The following is a 21,282-nucleotide window of genomic DNA, read 5'->3' as shown; positions in this document are numbered from 1 at the left end:
AAAGTCCAGCTCTCCAGTGTGGCAGGGTTAGCAAGATCTCAATACTCGACCCTCATTTGACACGTACACATCAATGTCAACTGACAGTAGACTGTATAAAGTCAGCATGGAAGTACATAGGGTGCCTGATGCACACATCCATATTTAGTTTTGCATTTTTCAAAGAAAAGAGTGCTTAGCAAGTGGTATAAACTATTTCTTTTCTTAGAAGAAGTTTCATTTACTTCCTCATTCCCGTGTGGGTTTGTTACAGTCCAATCTGTTGAACCAGGAAGCACACACTGCTTTTCCTGGAGTTTATTAGAAACATAAGAAATGCATTTATGTTCCCGAGAGCATTCTTGTGCCCGAGTGTGCTCTACAGTCAGAGTGCCATGAAAGTTAAAATTGTTGTTAAATAAGACAACATGTATTAACATAAAATCCTTTTAACAGTATTGCCTGATAACGCTCAAAGACAACAATATCTATACCAGTGTCATCTGTGCACAAGAGAAACATTTTCTAATGTATATTGTTTTTTACAGATGTGACAAGATTACTAACAGTTACATTTTTTTTAATTAAAAAAATGCATTCAGAATCATTATGGGACATTATGAGGATGGTCAGATGAGTCAATGGCATGTGGATGCTGCTTGAAAGGTCATTCATTTATTTGTGCATTGTAAGTATTATAATAATGTTCCATTTTCAATAGAAACTGACAGACTGTATAAAATGATTGTTAAAAGAAAGTCTAAGACTTGAAAAGTTCTTGCCAAATGGTGACATCTGATCACCCTACACATCATTATTCCTAAAAAAAGAAAAATATAAATAAAAAAGATAGGTGTATCCTATCCTCAACATATTGTACTCTTCTATTTACAATCATACACCATTCCCAGATCCAAGCAATGAAATTACATCACACTATAATAGTCGACAAAAACATAGCAGGTTATCCTGTAATATGCTCTTATACTGACCCCATGGGGTTCTGGAGGCATTTCATGGGTCTCTATGAAATATGGGTTTCGTTAGCAAGTGGACAGCATCAAACCAGCAAGTGGACAGCCTCAAACCAGCCTGCAGAGCTTTACAATTGCATTTTGTTGATGTAATATTCCAATCATGAAAACTCATACCTGGTCGTTCTCATTTTAATGAATGAATCAGGAGAACAGGATTGACAATCTCACTCTTATGCAGACTTCAATTACAGTTTTTAGTAAACATTCCCATTTGAAAAACAATACATTTTTTAACCCAACTGTCACAAAATATTCATGTAAAATAAAAAATACAGACCGGCTAACTTTTATGACATGACCCTACATTGCCATTCAAAGGATCTGGTGATATTTACAAACCCCATCACCTTTAGCCTTGTGGTTTATGAAAGGATCAGAACACCATGATGAAATGTAGGACCATACAACATGGTTACCTATTATTATCCTACACAAATAACAAAGGTTATACACTGAAATATACTTGGAACGTAATGTTTACATAATTCCTTAAGGCCTTCACCATCCCATGTACATGAATGAAATAGAAAAAATGCGCCTCATGGTCAACAATGGCAAAGGTTACCAATACATTTAGTAACAAGACCGAAGAGCTCTCTCTCCTTACAGCATGTAAAAGACACCTTCCACAGCGGAGGGTAGTTTCAACATATTGAATTATTCCAAAGCTAGAAAACGCAATATTGAACCTCACCTGACATGGGAAAGGTCTAGACATAGTTTCTCCAAAAACCTTATAACTCTGAATGCTGAAAAGTAAATTAAACCCTCCCACATTTACTGTAGCCAAAATGATGGTCTTAGATGCGTTGCTGACAGCAACTTATAATTTAATGAAAGACTGAAACACACCCTATCTGATGCTTCTGTATGAGATTTCTGTGTCTAAACTTGCAAATGCATATATAGATGGGAAAACCATGGAAGCTCTTCCCACACCCATTACAACAGAATGTTATTTACACTTTGTGTGTTCACTAATTGACCACTAGGCATAATAAATCATGAAAGTTCTTCCCTCTCTAACTACATCTGTGGGTTTGCAGGAGGTGTCTTATATTTTATGAATAACTGAAACATCCTACATATTTTATGTTGTTTTTCATGTGTGTGATTGCTGGAGGCATTTTAGGTATGTTGAGCTAGGAAAGCTAGGAAAGCCCATTTAACCTCCAATGCATTTGAATGGGTATTCTTCTAGATGTCTTCACAGATAGCTGGTTAGGACTTATGCTTGAGTAAAGTTCTTTCCACATACACTGCATGTGTGTGTTTTTTCCATTTCTATGTTAGCTGCTGACTCTTAAGTCAGTGGATTTACTAAAGCTCTTTCAACATTCACTGTATTTCTATGCTTTTTCTTCTGTATGCCATCACAGCTGGATGGTTAGGTCTGAGGAGTGTGTAAATCTCTTTCCACATCCTCTGCATTTGTATGTTTATTTCCCCTGCATGTTAGATGGTGGCTCTTTGGATACATGGATTTACAAAATTCTTTCCACATTCCCTGCAAGTGCATGGTTTCCCTGCTACATACCTTTGCAGATGTATGGTCAGGATTGATGCTCAAGTGAAGAAATTTCCAGATTTACTCCATGTGTGTGTTTTTTTCTGTGTGCATGCGCTGATGGACCTTCATAGTTGGTAAGCGTGTAAAGCTCATTCCACATTCCCTGCACGTATATGGTTTTTCCTTTGTGTGTGTTAACTGGTGGCTCTTTAGATGTGAGGATCTACTAAAGCTCTTTCCACATTCACTGCAAGTGTAAGGCTTTTCTCCTGTATGTATTCGCTGGTGGATCTTTAAAGTTGTTGCTTCAGTAAAGCTCTTTCCACATTCGCTGCAAGTGTAAGGCTTTTCTCCTGTGTGTATTCGCTGGTGGATCTTTAAAGCTGTTGCTTCAGTAAAGCTCTTTCCACATTCACTGCATATGTATGGTTTTTCCCCTGTATGCCGTCGTAGATGGGCTGCTAGGTTTGTTGCCTCAGTGAAGCCCTTTCCACATTCACTGCATGTGTATGGTTTTTCCCCAGTGTGTGTTAGCTGGTGGCTCTTTAGATTTGCAGATGTACGAAAGCTCTTTCCACATTCACTGCAAATGTGAGGTTTTTCCTTTGTGTGCATTCGCTGGTGTCTCCTTACATTTGATGCGCAAGTAAAGCTCTTTCCACATTCACTGCATGTGTGTGATTTTTCTCCTGTATGTGTTAGGTAGTGGCTCTTTAGATTTGAGGATGTACTAAAGCTCTTTCCACATTCACTGCATGTGTGTGGTTTTTCTCCTGTATGTGTGAGGTAGTGTCTCTTTAGATGTGAGGAATTGCTAAAGCTCTTTCCACATTCACTGCATGTTTGTGGTTTTTCACCTGTATGTGTGAGGTGGTGTCTCTTTAGATGTGAGGAATTACTAAAGCTCTTTCCACATTCGTGGCAAGTGTATGGCTTTTCTCCTGTGTGCCGTCGCAGATGGATGGTTAGCTCTGATGCATAAGCAAACCCCTCATCACATTCACTGCACGTGGATGGTTTTTCCCTTGTGTGTGTTGGTTGATGGATCTTTAGATCTGCTGTGTGACTGAAGCTCTTTTCATTTTCACTACTTGTGTCTATGCTTTCTGCTTTATGTGCGCGAAATTGGGTCCACAGAGTTGATGACTCATTAAAGGTCATCTTACATTCATTACACTAAAATAACTTTTCTGTTGAGTTGTTACTGGTGTCAGTGTAGGAATGATGAATGACTAAAAATTCTCATAAACATAGAACCTTTATGTTGTTCATCTCTTTATTAATGAACTCTTAGTTGTGAATTGCTGAACAACACTATTGCCACATTAACTGTGGCCTCATGGGTTTTCCCCTGTGCGTGGTGTAGCACTGAGGAGAATCTGGAGCTTGTCTTCCATTGTGGCGTTTTACTTTGGGGTTTAGAGTCCAAGAGTTAGCTATATTTTGGCATAACCCATATTAATGTGTTTGCTGACTGACCATTGTGGTTCCTTAACCACTAACTATATTTTAATAGTCACTAGATATGTGTAGTATTTGCAGTCTTCTGTTCTTAATAATAATGTTGAATAGTTACTGGAAGTCTTGCACGACTGATAACATATGCATGGCCTTCCTATATGGAGCTGTGTCTTGAACCTGCATTAAAAACTTTCAAGTAGAACTGCAATCTCACAGCTTATCTAAATAGTCGATTTCCTGCACAGTATTTATAAAATACACACACGCAGAAAAAAAACTCATTACCAAGTCTTTATGTTCTAGGATAATGTACGGATTGTAGGGGCCAGCCAAACAGTTTTTATGATGGTCTAACATCACATCCTTTATATTATCATGCTAGAGAGGCTAGCATTGTTGTAACTACCTGATAATTATCTAAGATAAAGGGTGGTAGCTAGCATATTTTAATAATGATTGTGTTCTGCCAGTTTAATTTTTGTGATTTTAATTTAACTCAATCTTTAGAGACCGGCAGCACGGATGTCCTCAGCCTCTTGAAGCAGCCAGATTGCACTTGATATTCTTGCAAGATTTGTCTGTTCGTGTACGAGAGTCTCTGTCTCCTACTAAGTTGTTCTATTTCGAATTACTGTTTGGCATAATTTCTGGTTCTTCTTGAGTTTCAGATAGCTTTCCAGTATGGTCATATTTTCTTCATTACTCTTCGTCTTATTATGTGTTCAGGAATCTCCTATTGGAGGGATACAAGAATACTTGTAATATCGAAATCTATAAGCAGCAAAGTGTACACTATGTCTCAGATGAAATGTCAAAAAATAACATGAATAAATTCCAGCCACTGGTTATTCCTCTAGATAGAAATCTAGTCTATCTTTTTAGCTCACTGTGCCTCTATAGACAATAATCATTCTTATGGAAATCAGCTGTTATCCTGCTCCAAAATGAACGGGCCTGTATGTGCCGAAGTTCACCTGGATCTGAATAGTAACATAAGCAACCATGCAAAATGGAAAGGACAGAGTTGGCCTGGGTCAGTGAGTTGTGGCTTAAGTCCTATGGTACAGAAAGACCATCAATTAATACATTTCAACTCGTCATGTTCATAGCTTAAAAAATAGTGTTACAATGAAAATCAATGATCAGGCTCAGCAAGTGGCCTAAAAGCTGCTTCTCACTGGAGAGTTGCTGGAGAAACTCACATGAAGTGCAGAGGAAATTCCCCTAAACGTAATCAGCACCTGGGAAGATGAAACAAAATGCTGTCTAAGCTGATGTATGGATACGAAATGTTGCCTTCCTGAAACACAACAGAGCTCGATTATGTACTTATCAGTCTTTCTATAGAGTAAAATTGTATACAATTATTGTAACTGATTTAGAAGTATTACACTTTGTAAGTATGTATTAGGCTATAACTGATGACTCGTCGGGTTCGTAGATCACCCACTTCATTGTATGTTTGCTGCTTGTATTTAAAGATCATTAAAACATAATTTAAAAAGAAATCTGTCAGTGAACCAGAAATTGAGAGGTTAGAGATCATCAAAGAAAACCCAGAATACCTACAGAATGTCTCGTACTTTAAGAGAACCAAGCACCTTCTAACTGGTGCATTCAGTGCAACTACAATTATCACCTAGAAAATCTATTGCTATCTACGGACTTCTCCCAACTCAACTACAAGTCTAAGTAATGCTACTCATAAAACAGCAATACCAAAGGGGAAGATGGACGGAGTGTTGGACATTACAAGCACTCACCCCCAGTCAACTGATCTGGGTTTAATCCATCATCATTCTTTAGCTCACTCCGCCACCCCTGTTCCGACATGGCCATATGCAAATCAGTCTGACCCTGTGCCTCATGGTAACAGTCCAGCCCGAACTGCCAAGCCATGTCTTCCCTGGACCGGAAACAAGCAATCAGCCGTCATCAGCCAGGCTAGCTTGAATCCAGTGGCAAAGTGAGCATGCCCTGGCCTGGCAGTTCAGGCTGGACTGTTGCCATTGGGCGCAGGGTCAAGACTGATTTTCATATGGCTGGATACCCTGGCCTGGCAGTACGGGTTGGACTGTTCCTATTGGGCGCAGGGTAAAGACTGATTTGCATATGGCTGGGTACAAACTGGAATGGCATGGTGAGCAGAAAAGTTATATCCTGGCCTGGCAGTTTGGGCTGGACTGTTCCCATTAGGCGCAGGGTCGAGACTGATTTGCATATGGCTGGGTCCAAACTGGAATGGCATGGTGAGCAGAAAAATTATGGATTTATGCCCAGATCTCTGAACTGGGGTGAATGTATGACATTGCTCTGCATTTTGTCCATCAATTGTTCTTTTTGCATTCATAAAACAGCAGCAGCTAGTGAGAGAAGGTATGAATCCAAGAAACAACTAAGAACAATGACACCACAGACACTGAGCACCATCCAAGACCAAAGGGCAGCATTCTACATTTGAACAGTAACCTGCAGACTCAGCAGCACTGACATAACTATCTCCAATCACAAATCAAACATATCCTAAAATGCAGGGGCTGATGTGAGGTTCAAGATGCAACTCTCCAAGACATGCTGTGAGATAAATCGCAACAGGTCAGGCAGCAACAGGCAGTGATTTACAGACACAATAACTTTGGGCCAGAAACATAAAAAGCAAAGGTAAAAATAGCAGTACTGCAATGAGCATCGAGAGGCAGACACTGTTTTAAGGTTAGGATACAAGATCCCTCAACTGGGAAACAATGCAATGGCACATTCATTATACTGTGCATTAAAATGCAGTTTAATTGCTTTATGTCACACTGTACAAAATCCTCAAAACCCTCATACCCATCATATGCTAGTCTTTGTTATGATATGCCCAGTATTCCCCACAACTGTCATTATCAAGATATGTCCACACACTGCATCATACAGCTGGGGATGGAGTTATTTAGACAATAAACTAACTCAAAGGGCAAAATGCTAGTGAAACATATAGGGCCTTATATTGAAACTCATTACTCAAATCTACTCACTAAATTAATTATGTTTGAGCAAAAAAGCATTATTAGATTACACTTTTGTTTTACTAATACCAGCTCAAATTAAATGCTTTGCAACAATGCTAAAATAAAACATTTTGTAATAGAAAGAGGTATTATTCTTGTCTGTATAAAACATGCTAACACAACATAAATGTTCTGTAATAGGTAATTTCAGGCAGCTTGGTAATCACTAAACACAAGGCAAGATGCAGCACATGTAATTGGAAAGTCTGCTCTGAAAAGTATTGCATTAACGATGGCTGTATCGACAGGGGGCGCTCCTTGACCATATGTGCACAGCAACAAGTGTTCTTATACCCATGGTTGGAAAACCTGCAGACAGGTGGGCCTCCTACAGGCTGATATCTCTGCTTAATCCGGGCATGAAAATACTGGCTAAACTAACTGAGAAGGGTAATCTTGAATATCATTTATGCCATATAGATTGACCAAAGTTAACGTTCGGTGTCTTTATAACAGCATTGCTGCAATAGAAGGAGTTACGACTCTGTTGGCAGTAGCCTCTCTGGACATCAATAAGTTGTTCGAATCAGTGGAATGGCCCTTCCTATTCGGCATTATGAACAAGATGGGATTTGGTCCCAGCTTCATGAAATGGGTCAGGTTGCTCTATACTAACCCTAGGGCGCAGCGACGTCAATGGTGTCCTCGCTGAGGAATTCCCCATAAAAGAGCGGCACGAGGCAGGGCTGCCCCCTCTCACCAGTGGTATTTGCCCTAGTGATAGAGGCTCTGGCGGCATGGATTCGTGTTGATGCCCAAACTGGGGCTGGAGATGAGATCACCCATGGGAGGAACGTCTATCCAGTTATGCGGATGATATTCAATATTGCACCTAGCCAACCCAGATATTTTATTTTTTGCGGATTTGCGACATCGTCACTATTTATGGAAACTTCTCCAGCTTTGACATAATCTAGGAGAATTCCCTAATAGTTCTGATGTGCGGCTGGAAAGCCGAGGCCCCCCCATGCCATTAAATGTTCCCACCCCGTGCTTTAAATATCTGGGTCCGTGGATCTCAAACAAAGATGATACCCACTATGAGGATAACCTGATCCCACTGGTTAGTAAGCTAGACAAAGATGTAAAACACTGGAGGGCACTACCACTGTTGGATTCACCTTTATACTGCAGAATAGCACGTGTGCCTTGCCCAACACTTTCTTCGTCGCAATAACTAGGCTCCTGAGATCCCTGTTCTGGCTAGACCGCCCGACACGAATAGAACTCCAAACAATTCAGCGGTCTACCTATGATGGGGTATAGCACAATCTAACATATGCAAATACTAGGCTTGGCTGATGTGGCACAGATCAGTGTTGTCAACAAATGGGATACGTACCGCTAGAGTATCCCGCCTTCATACTGCATTGTCTGGCTGGGCATGAGGGGCTGTCTGCATATACTGCACAGTGGAGAACGCTTAGCTGAGGCCCCCATGCAACATTGCAACTACGTGGCATAGATAACCAAGTGAAATGAAACGGGAGAGGAGATTGTCTTCGAAGACCCCACTGTGGCTGGGCACAAGACTGGGGCGAGTGACATTACCAGGCTTAAAAAAAAAATTGGGGGACATTAGCCTCTCCACCTTGGAAGATGTGTGGGATGCAAATGGTAATGTACCTATTGCACATCTAAGGATACAGTATGACAGGGCACCCACACAGGTATTTAAAAAGCGACAACTGAGCCACACACTGAAAGCCCAGATATCATCTGGGGAGGAAACTAAAGAAGAATTTCTGCTGGAGAGGAGGTTGCTGAACTTCCACAAGACCACGAAGGCAATGTCCCTTAGATACTTTACTGACTAACATGCAAACAGAGCATGATTGATTGAGGTCCCGTTGGTAAACTGATGTGTGGGAACTAGTGTGCCGTAGCGATTCAGGCGCATTTTTGGCTGATTGAGCTGAAAATACAACAAAGAAGCTATTACACTAAGTCATTTCTACACAAAATAGGCCAGTCAGAACACGTGCCTGCGCACCTGCATCCAGGAGGGTACATTCATACTTACCATATGGGCTTGCCCCAAGCTACGCCCTTTCTGGGAGGGAGTTACTGAGAGGCTGGAAAGCACCACAGGTGCACACGCTGACAGACAGGCAGCCCTAGGCTTGCTGGGGACATGGCAGAACTCAGACGTCTCCTCTTATAAAAAGAATGGCTGGTTCAGTTGGACTTCCTACTGGCAAAAAGGGAGATTGCATGGCTATGGGGAAACCAACTAAACCGCAGGTGCAGAACTGGGAAAGGGAAGTGAACATATACTGCTGTGTCATGGAAAAGCTGTTATACAAGTGAAAGGGTGTTGAGATGAAATCTGAGAACATTTGAGGTGGTTGGGGATGATACTGGATTGCATGGGTGACCAGCTGGGCCCAGAGTAGAGAAAGGGACGGAGCAGTGCTAATGGAGATTATGGACAGCTAAGATGGTGCTCAACCACTTCACCCCCCAGTCTCATTGCGATACAGAGTCTCCATACTGAACAGAGTGGAACTATTCATTCCCCACTTGGGTTAGGGAATTGTAAGCGTGCAAATATAAGTGCAATTATTTATTTGTTTAACTGTTATGCTATGTTTGTTTTGAAATGCAAATAAAATACATTAATAAAAAAACAAGGGCTGTATCATTCAGCGCTTATGATGGATGACACTTCTAAATCTCGTGGCAAAGGATGGCCTTTGTACTGGGGTGGGGACTGAGAGCACCTTCTTTGTCAGGCTGTCCAGTTTACCGTCGTTGTGTATGCAAGAACTGGCCTGAAATACTAAATGATATAGCCCATGCATTTATATTTGTTGTGCTTGTACTTATGCAATTAATGGTTGTGTCTCTTGTCGAATAAATTGACAAGCAGAGAAGTAGCATCTACAGCCCTGATTCGTAAACGTCTTGCAGTGTCCTTGGCACAGTCTGTAAGAGGGGATTAACAGCAGAGACGAGTATTCTTCGTTCTAGAATCAGCTGATAGCTATAGCACCTGCTGTGTCCTTTTGCAAAACAATGCTCACATTGTAAGCACTTGCACAAGTCTGGGGCTAGGAAAAATTTGTTGTGGTCTTCGGATGCCAGTGCATTTTATAAATAAATGTTTTAGTATCATAGGACTCTGGTGACTTGGACATTCTAAGAGTAAACTATGGGGGAGGAGGTATGCCACCTGAATTACAACTTGTGAAACAAAAGGTAAACACTGACATGTTACATTAGGTGAATTAATCCACTTATCTATACATACGATTGTAAATTGTGAACAATGCTTTTACATAGATCTCTGCATGACACATATGGTCACCATAGATGCAAGTGTGAAATTTTAAATTTATAAATAAGATAGCTAATGTGTTAGACCTCTTTAAGAATGGCTTGTAATACCGTAAGCACCGGACCTCTAGGAGAGTTTCTTACCATAATGTTGAAGGTAGAAACAAATGTGGACACACTACTCAATACAAATGAAAGCCAGGAGCCAACTCTGAAGGTTACAAAGCCAGCATTATAGGCGTGCTCAATATAGCACCCAGACTGTGTCAGAGCTGCAGCAGAAGGACACCAGAGACAGACGCAGATAAGATGTCTCCAGGCAGTGCCTCAAAAATTGAGAAAATAATCTGTTGATGCTACAGGCAGCCATGAGAGAACAAGGTGGAACGATGACTATGAATACATCTAACAGGAAGGATGCAGAACTATAGTAATAGTAAGCAAGTAACTTACTACTAGCAGTATGTATCTGGATTCTTGCAGAGAATTTGTACATGACATATAGAAATCACTGGATAGTGAAGGACCATGTGAACCTGGAATACAAAAAGTAAGTATGTTTCAACCTTATCCAGTGCGCATTAAGAGAGGCATACAAAAACACACCCTATGCACACACATTTGTATATTAAATATTAAATTAACGTAGGTAGTATTACATGCAACATGTGATATAGGTAAAGCTGAAGAAAGACAATCGTATCCACAAAGGAAGAGAAAAAGAGATATCTTCTGATCTTTAATTTTCATGTACAAAACAGCAGCCAGCCGACATGTGTTTCATCGCTTGCGCGAATCTTCAGGGCTGGGAATAAAAACAATCCTTTTGTACAAAGAGTATTTCAAAAGACAATTGATTCTGTCAAACATATAGATCAGTGAAACACATATCTAGACAAGTTCTAGAAATTAATACCTCTAAGACACTTAATGAACATTATGTGAGTATCTCCGTGCACCCGTATCGCGTGCACAAGTGTCATGAATCAAAGCCGGCTGAAAGGTAAAAGGTGATGTCCCTGTGATAATCTCGAAGATGAGTTGATAATTGTAAGAAAGTACCCATTACCATAAAATGATGTGCTCTTTGGAGAAAGAAAGCTTTATAAAGTGAAATTTAGTGACTCCATGCCTAGAGTTGAAAATATAGCCTTCACCATAGATGGCTGATTGCTTAATGGTGATATTGGTGGCTAAGTTACGTGAAAGAGTGAAATCCCAAAATTTCTCAAAGCGACACATACCTCTGAATGACTGCGTCTATGCCAAAGGTCTGAGGGGATAGAAACAGATGCAGAAACAATATATAGAGAAGAGACCAGAGAAGATGTAGGGAAGGGGAAAGAAGAAGGGGAAAGAAAAAATTGAGCTAACTCATTAAAATGGATAAGTATGAAACAACCAAAATATTGCTAGTAACACCTAATTGAAATGTAGCTCTTGAATGCCAAGAAAAAGGAGGACTCTCACCGCTCTGCCGGTGATACTTCCGACCCGGTGGGGCCCTTGACCAATTCAAGTAAGGATACGGATTTTCAAGATAGACACTACATAAAAATGAAAAAGAAGAAACAAAGAAAAACAAAGGAGAACTCTGTTTTAAAATGGAGACTTTCATCTGAATATGTTTAATAGATTGAATAAATTTGAATTGAACCTAAACACCTGTACATATGCCACCCGATCAAGGTAGCAAGCCTCATGTACTGAATTGGGGGCTAAAAGTTCTTAATTTATACGGATATAATCCGTGTGGTATTAGTAAGTTGAGTGTAAAGATACCACTTTGACCTCAGAAATCCCAGTTCATTTACCCTAGTAATATTGAGAGCATTAAAAGGCTATGGACAAGTTTCCAAGTGATGGACTGCTACAATGAATGGTGTTCTTAGAAAGATCGTAGCAACTCGCAGTACATCTGTAAAATTAAAGCAACCTTAGACGATAAGGTCCTTATTTATATGAGCAAAAATATCCTGTCTGCATTAGTTCAATTATAAAAGTAATTGATGTTACTCATAAAGTATTTATTTACAGGGGGCCTCTTCATGTAACTGTCCAGTATCATTTTGTAGTTGGAAAGTGTCTATAAATGCCGTGATCACATCATACCTGTCGTGTCTGTGTAAATCGACAGGAATCCCGGGAGCTTTTCTTAGTGACGCAAGGATTTGAGTGAGTGACTCCAAGCATGTTCTCTATGACGAAAGAAAATAAATGACCCAAGAGGTAATAACTCTTGTTATCTCTCATGCATGTTTGTAAGTAAATAGCCGAGTGAATACTATATCTAAATTCATATCCAGCTTACCTTGGTAAGTAAGTTGTCTCGAGCAGAAGGGTAGAGAGAATGAAGTAACTCTCAAACCCTGATAGTATCGTGAACTGAAAAAGAAGCAGAAAGGTGGCGGTATATTCAGTATGTGAATTTAGCATATCATACGTTCTATAATAATAGCGTTAATTTGGTCAATATATGATAGCTTCCTTAATCTAGTTTGACACTTACATGATCAACGTGAAGTATGCGCTGTACGTGTTGTTCCGGGGTCACTGTGTTCCTGGTTGTGGACACGTGACCTGTAAGTAAATTCTGGTTAAATACACCCCGCCTCGCTCACAAGTCGAATAAAGACTAGAGCGCTGCCTGTGTCAAGAACATTAATTATTCTCTCCTTGATCACGCGATCAGGAAGTGAGTGTTTATAACATATGTTCGTGTACGTACTTTGTCGACAATATAAAACAAAGTAGCACTAGTAAAAAAAACGCAAATTCACAAACACAACATTTCTATTCGTATTTAGGATGTTACAAGTGGGCCAATGATAGCAGTCGAATCCTGGGAGAGATGTTGCATCTGAAAGAGTTTCAACCAAATAATACCTATAAGAATATCAAGGATCATATAACACAGAGGCACCAAATGTACCCGACCTATTTCTTCCACGAAGAACTTTTTAAAAGTCCCCAAACCAAACAACAAGATGCTCCTACGTACGTTTCAGTGTTTTAAGTGAGAGCATGCAAATTATTTTTTTTTTTTGGGTGAAGTGTATAAAATGCGCATTATAGTGTCTCACTTAAAGTTAACTTTTGTTGTATTAGAGAAACAAAATTACAAACAAAAAGTATACATAGAACTTGTAAACTTAGAACCGTATATTTCTCCAACAACCATGTGTTTCATGTGGACAATATCATTGCTCATTCGAATTAGTCTCCTTAACATGAAACTTGATAGTATCTCTTTATATAGCTGATCTATCAAGATATATGCTTAATAGATTGCTAAAGATAAATACTTTTACTGATATTTTGACCTCATGGATTTATGAATTCGATTTCCTACAGAAGTTATATAGATAAGCACATTAAATATCACTCAATAGATGGTACAATCAGTTAGTTGTGTCATAAGATGATATTCTAACACATGATACAGTCTGAATGAGAGTGGCACGAGCCGTAACAACCCCATTTGTTAAGTATCCATATGTTGGTTACTTAGACCTCCTAGTTATCCATATGTTAGTGACCTTGAGCTCCTAGTTATCCAAATCACAGTTTAACATTTGAATGAATAAACGGTCAGACACTTAGGTTACAGTCAATCACCTAGAAAAAATTGAAATTCTGAGTCATAATTGAGTCCCTGTCCCACCGCGTACAGACGCATGATCCACATTGCTTCAGCACGTCTGAGTTTCAGCTCTCTGTTGCCACCTCTGACCCCCATGATGATTGTGTCAATGCCAAAGAATCGCACTGATCTATCAATTTCTGCGTTTTGACAACTAGCTACATGTAGTGCCACAGGATATTTAGGGTCTTGGTTGAGTATGGCTCTCATATGTTCTGATATCCTTTTTTTTAGGGGTCGGATGGTGCTGCCTACATACTGTTTCCCACAGTTGCATTCTAGGTGTAGGTGCAGAACCACGAATTTTGTCATGCAATTAATGTTGGATTTGATGGTGAACACATCCCCCTTTGGACTGTTAAAGCTTTTTGTGCCATGCTTGGCCCATCTACACATGGCACACTGGCCGCATTTGTAAAAGCCAATACTGCGTTGGGACAGCCAGGTAGTGGAACTAGTGCCATGTGGCACTGTAGGACTGAGTCTGTTTCTTAATGTATTGCCTTTCCTAAATCAAATCTGTGGCCTTTCTGTTATGTACTCCTGGATTGTTTTCTCTGTTTGAAGAATTCCCCAGTGTTTCGTGAGGCTCTTCCGTAATGTATGGTGGAGTGAGTTGTAATCCGTAACTAACCTGATTTCTTAGATGCTTGTGTGTGGAATGTGTCTGGCCTTTTAACTTTTGCTATTCTCCGTTCGGCTTTTCAGATGGTAGCATCAGTGTAGCCTCTTCTAGAGAACCTGTCTTTCATGCTGTTTAAACAGCGTTTGAATTCCAGGTCTTCTCTACAATTTCTTCTTGCCCTGAGGAACTCACCATATGGTATGGAGTTGATTTGATGTGGTGGATGTGAACTGGAGGCGTGTAAAATTGAATTACATGCTGTAGACTTTCTAAACAATTTGTTGTGTAATGTGTCTTTGCTTACATAAAACTCCACATCTAGGAATTCGATCCGCGTTTTGCTGAATTCCATGGTGAAGTTAATCTCCCACGTGTTGTTGTTCAAGTGTTCGTAAAACTGAATCAAATGCTCTTCAGTACCTGACCACAAGAGTATACAGTCGTCAATATACCGACCCCAAAAGATAATGGAAACGATATATTGTGAGCCTTTTTGTCCCCCGATCAAGTCCGCCTCAAGTGTACCCATAAAAAGATTAGCAAAAGATGGAGAAAATGTTGACCCCATTGCCACACCCCTCTTTTGACGATACCAGGTTTGTTCAAAGATAAAGTAGTTGTTTCTTAATACCAGTTCCACCATAGCAGACAACATTTCAGTATGTTGCCAAAGCGATGCTGGTCGATTGTGTAGTATCTTATTAATGGCCTGTATACCTGAGTCCATATTAATGCTAGTATATAAGGACACCACATCCATGTTGACCAAAATGGTACCAGGTTGCCACTGGATGTCAGATAGTGTACTTAAAATATGTCTTGTATCTTGTATGTAGGAAGGAAGATTCTGCACAAGAGGGCCGAGGAAGAGATCAACATATTCGGCAATTCTCTCTGTCGGTCCCCCTATGCCAGATACTATAGGTCTACCTGGGGGAAATGGCAAGTGCTTATGGAGTTTAGGCAGAGTCTACAGCCATGGATATGATGGTCTGAACACCTGATTGCTTCCAAGTTAGAAGTTTACCATTGATCTCGATAGCGAGCGGGCCCATGGGATTGTGTGTAATGCGTTCATAGCATACAGGATCTCCAAGTTGTCCAAGAATTTCTTCTTGGTAGTCCGCGCGGTTCATTGCGACCACATTGCCGCCCTTGTCGGCCTCCCTGATGGTGATTTTGTCATTCTCACTTAGTATTGTTAGAGGGAGACGTTCGCCTTGTGTCAAGTTGTCCTTAAATTTAAAGACATTATGTCTGTGTCTGGGGTTAAGTCTGTCAATGTCCTCTAGTACACGTTTGTGGAAATTATCAATGGGATTACCACCTGGTAGGGTGGGAATCCATTTTGATTTTGACCTCAATCCACTTGAGATACTAAAATCAGAATCCATATTTAGCTCCGCTAAAAGCCTATCCATATCATATGGGGTATCCTCAACATCAGTGATGGACAGGAGAAGCTGTGTTGCTTGTATGTATTTTATTGACAAAAATTCATCAGAATCAGCAAATGCAGGAATATTCATAGCACAAGTGGTTACCTTTTCTTTACCAGAAAAATGTTTCTTTAGTTTTAAATTTCTAATAAACTTGAATAAGTCAATCTTCAGTTTACATATGTCACCTGTAGCGTAGGGATTAAAATTGAGACCTTTTCCTAACAATGAGATCATGTCTGGTGTAAGAAGGTATGAAGAGAGGTTAATAACCTGTACTTCTGTGGAACCCAGATGGTCTAATTCCTGGTTGTGCCCGACCTGAGTTTTTTCTTGTAGTCTTCCGCGTTTGATCCTCCTACCCCTGCGGGTTTTGGATCTGATAGATCTCTTTGTGGTAGTACCCTGTTCCCTCTTCTTATGCGTTGTACTTCCTGTAAAAAAGCGGACCCACTGGGTACTGGTCCTTCTGCATTTTCAGGGTCACTCTCACTAACACCTGTTGTACTTAGAGAAGTATTACTAGATGATACCGAACTGGGTCCTGTCCCTGGAGGATTATTTTTACTTCTGGCTACAGTGTTCAGAATCAAGGAATCATATTTTCTTGCATATGTAAATATCCTGCCATGCTGATAATCTTGCTCGTCTCTCCAGAGCTGTCTAGCTTTTCTGTTCTTTATATCAGACTGTTGCTTGAGAAGAATATCATCTAAGATGGTATCGTTTTTTACAGTTGCTTCTGGCAGGTTTAGAGCTTTAATTTCCTGCTCCACAATAGAGATTTCTGCCTGAAGCTTGCTGACTTTGCGATCTGCACTTTCAATTAATAGATCCATCAAAGTCATTGAATTATGTATCAGTGCTTTAAGAGAGGTATTTAAATCAATGGTAATGAGGAGGGTAGTTATGAGGCAGGTTGATGTTTGTTTTATCAACAAAGACAGGCGCCATGGGGGGATGAAGCCGCTCGCACGAATATGGAAGTTCTAATATTGCAAAGTTTTTCATACTTCTCCTACTAATGACAGAAACACATTCCATATCTCATAAGAACTGCAGCTGTAACTAAACAATACAATTATAAAAAGGTGCACTCTTCACACTGTGCTAGGAAGAACCACAAATTGCGCCTACTGGCAGGGTGTGACCATTGTGATGGTTGTGGAATTATAAACTTCAGACAACTGAATCATGACTGCATTATGGATGGGTGCGGATTATCAGGCAAAAGGGCCTGGGACAGACATTTAACTGCAGCTGGATCGCCTGACCCAGCCTGGGGTTCTGGTCAGGACTCCCCCTGTCCTTTTTGGGGTGCTCCTTAATCTTTAAGATGGTAATCTTCCTACACTTATTATGCCAACTACATAATTATCCATATATTATTCCCTGCTACCTCTTCACTTGAATGGATGCTGCCGTGTAAGATGTTCTGGGGAACTACTTCCTGTTCCATCCACCTCAGAATTGCACTGTTAAAATGCTTCAAATCCATATATGAGGGACGTATATGGGCTATAATGACTTCATATCATAGGGAAACCCATTACATTATTAAAAATGAATGGTGGTTTGATATCCGGGGGGACCCAGCCTTTACCTCTGACAAAGGGCTGATGTGGAGGACAGAGGAGAATCCTTTTTTGAGGGATAGACCCCTTTCTCTCTCTCTGGGCACAAGAGTGGTATTTCCAGTTTGGAATGAAGCTATTAGGTCTCTGGATATGTTGCATGACAAGCGAGACACTCCTGTAGTTGGGCTGTTGGCTAGGGCAGATGTCTGGGTTACAGGGACTCAGGTGGAGGGATGCAATCACTAAGATAGGGAATGTCATGTCCTGTTACGCTGAAATTATTTACAGAGCTCAATAGTGAATATAACCTCCACTGTAGTCAATTCCTTAGACTTCCGAACCACCCGTGTGCTCTTATTCCTGACATAAAAGACCTGGACAAGCTCCCCAAATAAAGCAAGAGAAGTTTTAATGGAGGAATTGAGGTCATAAGATCTCAGCAGTCTATAGCTCTTTAGCAAATTGCTCACCGACTCTTTTGTCCAATTGTGTGAGGAGTTGAAAGGGGAAAAGGGTTCCCTAATGTAAGACGAATCAAGGGAGGCATGGGCGTTCCACCAGGAAGTAGTTACCGATTCACAGATTAGGGTCATACAGATGAAATACATACATAGGACCAAATTCACATGAGATAGGCTGTGGAAGATGAGATTTATTTTATTATATTATTTATTAATTATATATTTATTTATTTATAGGATTATATAGCGCTAGACTCGACTCCCGAAGGAGTATCTCTGCGCTTAGTTCACCCTACAGGCAGATAAGACAATGCTCTCAAGATCTTAAACAGAGGGGGACGCTATATTTAGAACAAGAAAGTATTTAACAATTTCCTGAAGGCTAAGTAATTAGTGCAAAGCCTGAGGGTAGCAGGCAGTTTGTTCCAAAGACTAGGACCCAAAAATGAGAGAGCCCTTCCACCCAGTCTCGCCCTTCTAATGGAAGGAATTTGTAAAAGATATTGGTTGCTAGACCGGAGGGTGCGTACCGGGTTGTAGGGGATAAACTTCTCAGCCAGGTACAGAGGGCCTGAACCATAAATACTCTTATGGATAATACAACAGGTTTTGAATTTAACCCGTTGTCGGATCGGTAACCAATGAAGCTTTTCCAGAAGAGGACAAGAGGGGGTTTTGGGCGGGGCATTAAGAACTAGCCTTGCCGCGGTGTTCTGAGCCACCTGGAGTCTACTTAGCAAGTTGTTATTTGCTGATATTAGTAGCCCATTACAGTAGTCCAGGCGGCTAAGCACTAAAGCCTGGACAAGGGTCTTTCTGGAAGTGTCTGGCAGTAAAGGAAACACACGTCTAAGGAGTCCAATTATGTGAAAACAGGACCCAGCTGTTTGATTGACATGCTCCTTCAAAGACAGCCCTTGGTCCAACCGAACACCCAGGTTCTTTACTGCCTGCTTAGGACTGGGGACAGGGCCCAGATCTAATGGCCACCAGTCCGGTGACCACAATAGTGGGGCCTCCCCAAACAACATAACCTCGGTTTTCCCTACATTACATTGCAGGAAATTCGAGGCCATCCATCGAGACACAGCCCTCATACCTTCAGAAAAGGAGTGCTTAACTGCAGCAATCACAGTCTGGAACGGAAAAAGCAGCTGAGTGTGGTCTGCGTACGACACAGGAATGAATCCATACAATCTCATAAGATCAACCAAGGGTGCCACATACACATTAAAAAGCGTGGGACTCAGACATGAGCCCTGTGGCACCCCCTTGGTGAGCTCCACAGGTGCCGAACGGAAGAAACCCAAACTGACACTCTGCGAGCGACCAGATAGAAAACTCTTCAACCAGGACAGAGCCAAGCCCCTGACCCCTACCTCCTGCAGACAGCTGAGCAAGATTTCATGCGATATCGTGTCGAAAGCTGCGGACAGGTCCAACAGCACCAGAATCACAGAGCTTCCCTTATCCTGTGACATTCTGATGGTATCAATCACAGAGAGGAGCGCCGATTCCGTGCTATAGTTGGGCCTGAATCCTGACTGGGAATGATCTAAACCTCCAGTCAGCTCGATGGAATTCGACTGATGGATGTTGATATGCTTTTCCGTTATCTTGCTCAGATATGGGAGAAGAGATATGGGGCGGAGGTTGGATAAGTCCATCCAGGGAAGAGCAGAATTTTTACGGATAGGATTTACAAGAGCCTTCTTCCACTCCTGTGGTACCTGACCCTCAGCAAGAGAAAGATTCACCAAAGTCTGGATCATAGGACAAAGAGAATCGCCCAAGGAGGAGACAATTCTGGCAGGAATAAGATCTAAAGGGGATCCTGTCTTAATTTGACCTATTAGTGTCTCAATATTGCTCTGACTAGCTGCTGGGAAGGCTGTGAGTGTGGCGGTATCAGTGGTCCAGGAATGATGTAGAGGAGTGAGGGGGCACTCCATAGGGTTTGTAGTCTTGATGATTTTATCATATATCAACTCTATTTTATTATTAAACAAGCATTTACAATGCAACGGTTTCGCCTTTGGAAAAGTTAGAGCTATTGGCATTGTAAATGACAACCTTTTTATTTATGTGTTGGCTTTGACAACATAAATAAATGACATTGTCATTTACAAAGCCAATAGCCGCCCATAGACTTCCCATTTGCTGGCTCCTTCATGGCTCTCCTACCTTTCCCCCTTTTGTCCATGCATGCGTCATGCCTCTTCCTGTGTTTAGCTCTCCCCGAGAGCATGGATCGATTGCTTCCTCCCTCCTTAAGGAACTTTTTTAAAAATTGCATCCTTAATTACGACTCCTTTCAACAAAGGCCTTTTGAAGTTATTTCCCCTCCCGGGCTACAGGTGAGCTGTCGGATACGGAAGTTAGGCGCTGTAATACTCTATTTATATGCTGACGTTCCTGCACCCTCTCACCTTTCAAGGAAGAAAGGGAAACACTTTTCTCATGTGCCTGAATCAAAAAAGTAATCTTCTTAACTTCGCTGGAAATGTGTGCCATTGTTTTTTATCTGTAAAGCTAACACTTCTTCCGGCTTCCACTGCTACAAGGAGTTTAAATACCCTGGGGTCAGGAGGGCACTGCTCTACGTCACACATTGCTGAGTCAACACCTGCGGATCATCGAGGCTTTCTGTAATTTGCAATCATTTGATCACAGTGTCCTCATAAACTGAAATGATTCCATACCTGTGACTCTGGGAGGGGCTAATCCTGGTCACAAAACTGTCCTTTGGGATTTGTAGTGGTGAGTCTGCCGCTGGTACTTTACCGTGACACTATGAGGGTCCGCACAGCTCTCTGCAGCAGGCACGCAGGCTGCTGAGCTATCTTTCCGTCCAGAGTGCACCACGCTGTGAAACAGAATGTCTTCTTGGTGCACGAACTTACGTGACAAGAGTGTCCGTCCAGGAGTCATCTGCACCCTGACTGTCTGCCTGCAGGAGGCCAGTTCACACGGACGCACATCCATTGGCAGGCCTCTTGGCAGTGTGGAGGAGACATGCTTCCCTAGTGGTGTAGTACAGTGTGACACGGACAGCGGGGGGTGGGGGTCACACGGACAGCGGGAGGGGGGGCGGGACGAGGGGACCCAGATGGGGTCGGTGTCCCAGCGCGCATTTGCCCTTGTCCACGTTTGGACCCCCACCCCGCAACTGTGGAATCGCTGCCATTGCTGAGTGGCAACACAGGAAACAAACCTCC

The 21,282-nt window shown here is 41.4% G+C and overlaps 1 protein-coding gene across 1 annotated transcript in view; it reads right to left on the bottom strand.

Moving 5' to 3' along the window:
• Positions 1-2,335: 2,335 nt before the first annotated feature.
• Positions 2,336-21,282, bottom strand: part of LOC144772268 (uncharacterized) — a 278,661-nt gene continuing 259,714 nt past the window's right edge. The window contains exon 4 of the mRNA XM_078656500.1: positions 2,336-3,584. Within this exon, the coding sequence (XP_078512626.1) occupies positions 2,605-3,584 (980 nt within the window). The 3' untranslated portion in view covers positions 2,336-2,604. The remainder of the gene's footprint in view (positions 3,585-21,282) is intronic.

This window comes from Lissotriton helveticus, chromosome 8, assembly GCF_964261635.1.
Source record: "Lissotriton helveticus chromosome 8, aLisHel1.1, whole genome shotgun sequence".
NCBI lineage: Eukaryota > Metazoa > Chordata > Amphibia > Caudata > Salamandridae > Lissotriton > Lissotriton helveticus.
The sequence above is the reverse complement of the archived record's forward strand: the minus strand, read 5'-3'. Positions and strand labels throughout refer to the sequence as shown.